Source organism: Trachemys scripta, chromosome 2 (assembly GCF_013100865.1).
Source record: "Trachemys scripta elegans isolate TJP31775 chromosome 2, CAS_Tse_1.0, whole genome shotgun sequence".
Lineage (NCBI taxonomy): Eukaryota > Metazoa > Chordata > Testudines > Emydidae > Trachemys > Trachemys scripta.
Genome location: NC_048299.1, coordinates 199,338,933 through 199,346,763, shown reverse-complemented (window position 1 = coordinate 199,346,763; position 7,831 = coordinate 199,338,933). Strand labels below are relative to the sequence as shown.

Sequence of the window (7,831 nt, the reverse complement as noted above, 5' to 3'; positions counted from 1 at the left end):
CATTTTTGCCCATTTATAGTTGAAATATAACATTGATAATAATTATATTATTTACACTTAAAATAAAGAAGTATTCATGTTCCTTAGGATCATTTTAACAATTAATATTGTGAAGTTGTGACTCCCTATTTCCATATACAGGAGACAGCTCAGTCTGTAGTATTTTAGAAGTTTTGTTGAGATTGTGGTAAATTAAGGAACAATTAACAATCCCTTCCCACCCCCCCCCCCCTCCCAAAAAAAATCCCCAAACAAACAAAGCAAAACAAAACCTTGCCTGAATGATTTCAAAAAAAGATTTCACAGATTCTGAGGCAATGATAGTTGGAAAAACTGGCCAAGATCATCCCTTCCTGTGGGAGATTTCTCAGAAGGTAAACATTCTCATGCAGATTCCCCTGTAGAGATCTTTCTACACACAATCCTATTGGGAGGTGCCCCCCTAAAAGGCCATGGAACCTATCCTTTAAGTTGCAGGCAGCGATCTGCAGGGCGCCTGGTACCAAATCCCTCCCCTCAACAGCACAGCTAATTCCACTGAGGCATATTTCTACAGACATCCCTTCATAGAGGCGCCAAGTTTCTAATCTGCTGGGGAGTGCTCGACCCCCGGCTCTGCCCAGGCCCTGCCTCCACTCCACTCCACTCCTTCCCCCAATGCCCCACCCCGTCTTGCTTCTTCCCACCCTGCCTCTTCCCCGCCCAGTTCTGCCCCCTCCCCCAAGAGCGCTGCGCCCTCGCTCCTCCCCGCTCACCCCCAGCGCCTCCTGATGCTGCGAAACAGCTGATCCACAGCAGACGCTGGGATGGAGGGGGAGGCACTGATCAGTGGGGCCTGCCAGTGGGTAGGAGACGCTGGGGGAAATCGGGGGGGCTGATAGGGGGCTGCCGGTGGGTGCTCAGCACCTACCATTTTTTTCCTGGGAGTCTGTGCCTATGCATCCCTTTGCCTCAGCTGTCCTAGGAAGAGTGAGGGGAAGCTACATGACAAAGACAATACAGCCTCAGATTGCATTATCTTTGATTAATTTTCATGGGGCTAGATTTGGAACAATATATCTCTCTACAAATTCTGCCCACTTGCCCTCCCTCCCACCTCCAGTCCATCTCTCGTATACAGCATGAAAAGGCCTCTGAAGAGTACATGGAGACAACTGAGCCCTACTCCTTTCTACACAGAAAGGGTAGATGAGTGCTGTGTCCTCTCCATTTGTTGATCCAGGGGACACATCTAGGCTATTATGAATGTGAAAAGTCTAACCTTTAGAAGAGCAAGTATTGTATGCACCAGCTAGATTAAAGAGAGGAATTTAAGGGGGTGGACAAAGAAGCAGGATAACTCCGCTTGACCAATTACCCAAAATTGCCAACCTGCTGCACTAATAGCTAATAAGTACAGTGAATGAGGAAAAAGGAGGAAATAAAAGTGTCAAGGATTCCAACAGATGAAATTTCATGGGTTCTAGGTGTACTATATGCTTCTTGCATAACTACACCCAAAAATTCTTTTAAAAAAATATTTTGTTCCCATACTTATAACTTTTTCTACAAATTTCAGTTTTGTTAGACATAATTTACCTCATTGGTTTTACTAATGTGTACAAAGGACAAGTATGCAGAATCATCAAATAGAGATTTCCTCGTTTTCTGAAATTAAAACATGTTAGTGCTAATAACAAAATTATTTTTATATTCTAAGAATACATATCTTTGAAGTATTTTAAAATACCTAACCAAGCACTGCTATATGCTCCCATGCAGTGTTCAATCCCTCTAAAAATATTTTATCCTGAAAAGATAATGATCAGTCTAAACATGTTTCAACATTTAAATTTTTGTTCAATTTAATTTCTTAAGTTACTTTTTGGATAAAGTTGCTTTTGTCTTTAACTACAAGCGATAGTTTCAAGTTGCTGCTCCGCTTCAGCTGCCATGGCTGCCGCCTGTAACTGTTCTGTTTCACTCTGGATGGCGTTGGCTGTTGTAATTTGTTTCCTTTCACTGTGCATATTGTTCTCGTGCCTTTTTAGATCAGATGCTTTAGCAAATGCTTTAGTGCAAGAGCTGCAGACAAAAGGTTTTTCCCCTCGGTGTCTTCTTTCATGATCTTTTAGATGGGACTTGTGCTTGAAAGCTTTATCACACATATGGCATGCAAATGGCCTTTCATTACTATGGACTCTTTCATGCTTTTTCAGATCTGGAGCTCGAATAAAAGACTTTCCGCACACCTCACAGCTATAAGGCTTGTAACCTGTATGGATTTTCAGGTGCTCTTTCAAGTGAGCCTGTGTGGTAAACCCTTTAGTGCACATTTCACAAACAAATGGTCTATCAGCAGTATGGAGCTTTTCATGTTTTCTCAATCGTGCTTCATCAGTAAATGTCTTACCGCATGCTTGACATGCAATCTGTTCCCTGTGACCATAAAGCAAATACTCAAACTTCATGTCAGCAGCTGCTGTTGTCCATCCTGGCGTCTGTTCATCTTTCACTTCACTTATGCCATCATTAAAGGTTAGAGCTTGAGGGGTTTGAGATCCTAAGTCTTTTGATTCAGTTGTTTCCATGGGCTCCACTTCTTGACCATAGCAGTTTACTTTTCGAACCTCTTCACTCCCCAACTCTTTTAGAATTGCTTCTTGAACTCTTAGTGTATTAGTAGGAGATTTCCCATCTTCCTGACTTGGAGGAGTTCCTTCTACTGTTACATCTGATGGGCTATCATCATGATCTCCAATTTCCTCAACCTCGTCATCTTGGTTATCATTAGATTCTCCAATAGAACGATTTATTTTCAGACAATACTTACTCTTGGATTGGGCGTTTTCTTCGGGACTAGATACATCACGTTTCTGGGAACAAAGTTTATCCAAAAACCTAATACCAAGAATCTGACCTGATGACATCATCAAATTTACATCTTCCTTCTTAACTGAAATCTTTGCAGTATACATATAATTTAGAACCTCTTCAAATATATCAGAACGAAGGAAATCTATCTCTATTACTGATGAGCTATCAACCTCCAGTTTCTTGAAAAGCTTTTTGAAGTAGGTACTGCATGCAGCAAGCACACACCGGTGCGCTCTGAATTTCACATCTTCTACCACAATAGCTATGTCACAAAATTCTCCTTCCAGACGTTGTTCATTTAATGTTTTCAGAAACACTGTTTTGTGATCATCATCATTATATTTAATGCTTTCAGACATACTGATGAAAAACTCCTGGAGAGAGAAAGAAAAAAAAAAGTCTTGACTTTTTACTAAAACACTAACTCATAAGATATGATTCTAAGTGTCATCTACAAAATAAAAAATAAGAATTATCAAATGAAAACATTAACTTAATTTGATCAGAACATGTCCTCCAGACTGTAAAAAATATTAATGTTAAGTCTCTTTTTCACCTAGTACCATGTACATATTTTGAAGAAAAAAAATGCTATTTTTTTCAATGACCAATTTTATTTGTAAGGAAATATAAATTTACTCACATATTTACATTAAATCTGCTTTTGTAATTCTAACTGGCATATTTAAATTTGCATATTTCTTATAACAAAAAGAAATGTCAATAAGTATTTACACATTTAAACATATAAGCTCTAGAAACGTACATAAAATAACCATTTACCATTGTAACCCAAACTAAATACAAAACATAAAAGGTTAAGCCATACCATGAACAATGCAGGAAATTTTCTTAATAATCAATCACTAAACTTTTGACAGACGACTAATCCTTATTATGGGCACTCTGAACCTGAAAGAAAGAACATTGGAGAAGGTAAGAACAGAGAATTATACACTATCTTAATCTGTTTCTCAAATTAAGTAACATAATTAAATAACATGTTCAGCAATATTAAAAGTTATTCAGGAAATTAAGAGTCTATTCTCACCTTTTCAAGCAGTTAAAAACTATACAACTTGTTTTGTTAAAGTAAAATTTAAATGAAATTAAGTTTTGACTAATTTTATAGCAAACAGTATTTGATCTATGAATTGCAAGGGTGGTTAGGAAATAGCTATAAAAATACACCACAGCTGCAGAATTGTGCGCTAAAGGCACAATGGAATCCACAGCCCCAAGTTAGGGGCCTAGGCTCCCCATAAAATTCATAGATTCCAAAGCTAGAAGGAATCATTGTGATCATCTAGTCTGACCTCAAGTATAACACAGGCCATATAATGTCCCCAAAATAATTACTAGAGTGTATCTTTTAGGATTTAAAAATTACCACTGATGGAGAATGCACCACAACTCTTGGTACATTGTTCTTATGGTTAATTACCCTCACTGTCAAAAATTTACAACTTATTTCCAGTCTTAATTTGTCTAGCTTCAACTTCCAGACATTGGATTATGTTGTACCTTTTTCTGCTAGATTGAATAGATTTATTATATATTTGTCCCCAATGTAGGTTCTTACATACAATAGCGTTGGAACAATTTTTATAGTGGGGTGCTGAAAGCCACAGAACAAAACTTTAAGCCCTGTATATGATGGAAACCATTTCAAGCCAGGGAATGCTGGCACACACCCCAGCACCTCTGGTTCCAGCACCCCTGCTTACAGACTGTAATCAAGTTATCCCTTAACCTTCTCTTTGTTAAATTTAATAGATTAAGCTCCTATCACTAGAAAACACGTTTTCTAATCCTTTAATAATTCTCGTGGCTCTTCTCTGAAACCTTTCCAATTTATCAACATCCTTCTTGAATTGTAGACACCAGCAGCAGTTGCACCAGTGTCAAATACAGAGGTAAAATAACCTATCTATTCCTACTCCGGGTTCCTGTTTATGCATCCAAGGATTGCAATAGCCCTCCTTTTAGCCACAGCATCAAACTGGGAGCTCATGTTCATCTCATTATCCACCATGATCCTCAAATCTTTTTCAGAGTCACTGTTTCCCAGGATAAAGTCCCTCATCCTGAAAGTATGAACTACATTCTTTGTTTCTAAATGTATAAATTTACATTTAACCATATTTAAACAAACATACTGTTTGCCTGAAGATTCATGGGAAGAGTTAGGTGCCATGGACTAAAATTATAATGGGGACAGTGTCATCAACTCCATCTCCTAGCTGTTTTGTGTGGGGTTAGGCATGCTTTGACAACATCTACTCCTACTGGATTGGGAACTGCAGGCAATATAAGCAAGGAAACACCTAGTTTGAGGATCCTGCTGGGGCTTAGGCATGAGATGGTCTCCTGAGCACCTAGACCGGGCCGACAAACTTTTTGGCCTGAGGGCCACATCGGGTTTCCAAAATTGTATGGGGGTCTGGTTAGGGAAGGCTGTGCCTCCCCAAACAGCCAGCTGTGGCCCGGTCTCCGACCCCTATCTGACCCCCCCTGCTTCTCATCCCCTGATGTGCCCCCTGGGACTCCTGCCGCATCCAACCCCCTGTTCCCTGATGGCCCCCCACCCCATTCACGCCCCTGCTCCCTATCCCTACTGCCCCCAAAACACCCACCCCTGACTGCCCCCCGCCGCCCCATCCACCCCCCCCTCCTTCCTGAACTTCTGCACCCATTCAACACCCCCTCCCCGCCCCGTTCTCCACCCTCTGTGCTGCCCGGCCATCCAGAGCATTGCACTGGCGGTGCAGTGAGCTGAGGCTGCGGGGGAGGGGGAAAAGCAGGGGAGGGGATGGGGGCTAGCCTCCCGGGCCAGGAGCTCAAGGGCTGGGCAGGAGGGTCCTGTGGGCTGTATGTGGCCCACGGGCCATAGTTTAACCACCTCTGGCCTGGACTGAGACATGTTCATTGGCAGAAACTTAGGCACCCAGGGGACTTTAACAATAGAAATTTAGATGCCTAGGGAGTTTAGGCACCTACGGAGAGTTAGGTGGCAGCTGAGTGGCATTTCTGAGGCTCTCAGTGGCACATCAATGTTGGCCTTAGGCGCCTAAGTCCTTTTATGGATCAGGATTCCGCCCCCCCCCCCCAAGTAATGACGTTCTAAAATAATCAGGTATGAGAGGCGTACAGAACAATTTCAATGTATAAAAGAAAACAAGAACCGCTTTAAAAACTATGGGACTAGGAACTAACTTTTTTACAAATAGTAAAGAGTCCCTGTTAATGGTCAATAGCATGTCTTGTCATTTTTTGTATAAACAAAACACTGATTTAAAATTTAAAAGAGTTTTTCTGTTGTCCCATTGATAAGCATCTTTTCAACCTAACAGATTGTTATGGGAAAACTGAAATAGTGTATACATAACACATTATCAAATCTCTAAGTACCTACCCAGGGAACAAATATTGAGGAGGCTCTTCAATCTAGCAGAGAAAGGTATAACCTGAGCCAGTGGCTGGAAGTTGAAGCTAGAGAAATTCAGACAGGAAATAAGGCATATATTTTCAACAGTGACGGTCATGAGGGATGCATCACCAGCAACTTTCAAATCAAGATTGGATGTTTTTCTAAAAGATCTGCTCTAAGAATTGTTTTTGGGGAAGTTCTCTAGCCTGTGTTATACCGGAGATCAAACTAGATGATCACAATGGTCCCTTTTGGCCTTGGAAACTATTAATCTATATAAATGCACAGATGTATACAAACCGAAAATAGAAAATTTGCTAGCTTCTTTCAATGCTTGTAATCTTGCAGCAGGCACTGTGGTGCCTACTATGGAGCTGGTGTGCACTATGAGGCAACTGTGTAAAATTCCACTTAAATAAGGGTCACTTTTTTTTAAACAGGCAAGTAAAATAGTGTTTTGTTTTGCCCTTTTTAAACAGCTGTTCTCCCCACCCCACTGAGGCAGGGGTGTGTTTTTGTTTTTGTTCTGTGGTGTACACACAGCACCCAGCGCTAAAGCATCCCGATCACTGGGCCTAACGTAAAACAACAGCAAAGCTGCACGAAGCCACGTGGTGTTTCTCGCTCACCAAATCACCTGGGTTTAGGCAGCGGCGCGCACCTAACTGCGGCGACACGCGAGTAAGGGGCCGAGCCCGGCGTGCGCCCACGGGCCCGGGTGTCCCTGGCCCAGTGCGTGCGCCCGGAGCCAGCTGTGCGAGCGTCCCCTGGGCCGCGGCAGAGTGCAGGTGCGCGGGCCATGGCGGTGCGCGGCGCCAGGCGGGCACTGCCGGGCTCTGCTCCTCGCTGCGGGTTGTTAGAGACCGGAGCCCGGCTTCTTCTCCAGAGCGAGCCTCGCAGCGCCAGCCCGGGCCCGTCCGCGCCGCCTCTCGGGGCTGCGCCGAGGACAGGCGGAGGCGGGATCCCCTGCGCGGTGCCCGCGCATTGCCCGCCCCCTCCCGCCTGCAGAGCGGCGGCGGCCCCGCGGGGCAGGGCCAGGGCGCGCAGGCGGCGGCCCCGCTCCCCTTTGTTGCAGTGGGCTCGGGGCTGGCGCGCGGCGGCGGCGTCTCTTCGCGCGCGTCGGGAAGGAAGGAAGGAGGGAGGGGGTGAAGCAGCGGCGCGCGGCGGCTGCTGCGGCTGGCGGCGGCGGGCGCGTCTGTGGCGCCTCCATGTCTCCGGCGCGAGCCGGCCAGGCTGACGGGCAGCAGCCTCAGTGACGAGAGCGCGCGCAGCGGCCCCGCCGTGTGTATGCGGGGGAGCCGCGCTTACCTGCTGCCGCCGCCGCCGCGCTCAGTGCCGCAGTTCGCGGGGACGCTGCTGCTGGTGGGACGGGGGCTTTGGGGGGGGGGGGGGTCTGCGCGCGTCTCTCTGGCCGTCACCGCCGCCTCCTGCACGAGCATCTAGTGCGCGCACGCGCCGGGGTACGTGCATGCGCGGTGCGGGCAGGGCGCGCCTGTCGAGTGGGGGCAGGGGGACTTGCTCATTCTCGCGGGCCGCGCTCCCCCT

At 45.2% G+C, this 7,831-nt stretch overlaps 1 protein-coding gene across 4 annotated transcripts; it reads right to left on the bottom strand.

The window, feature by feature from the left end:
• Positions 1–716: 716 nt before the first annotated feature.
• Positions 717–7,732, bottom strand: ZBTB14 (zinc finger and BTB domain containing 14). Of its 4 annotated transcripts, none has more exons than XM_034762694.1 (3): positions 7,595–7,732; positions 3,686–3,768; positions 717–3,230 (listed from the first exon to the last, which is right to left on the bottom strand). In XM_034762694.1, exons 2-3 carry the CDS (start codon positions 3,686–3,688, stop codon positions 1,887–1,889), a joined length of 1,347 nt encoding a protein of 448 aa, XP_034618585.1. In that variant the 5' UTR covers positions 3,689–3,768; positions 7,595–7,732; the 3' UTR covers positions 717–1,886. The 4 variants fall into 4 exon arrangements, with proteins under 4 accessions (XP_034618585.1, XP_034618583.1, XP_034618582.1 ...); XM_034762692.1 differs by lacking the exon at positions 7,595–7,732 and adding an exon at positions 6,916–7,372; XM_034762691.1 differs by lacking the exon at positions 7,595–7,732 and adding an exon at positions 6,924–7,372.
• Positions 7,733–7,831: the final 99 nt, after the last annotated feature.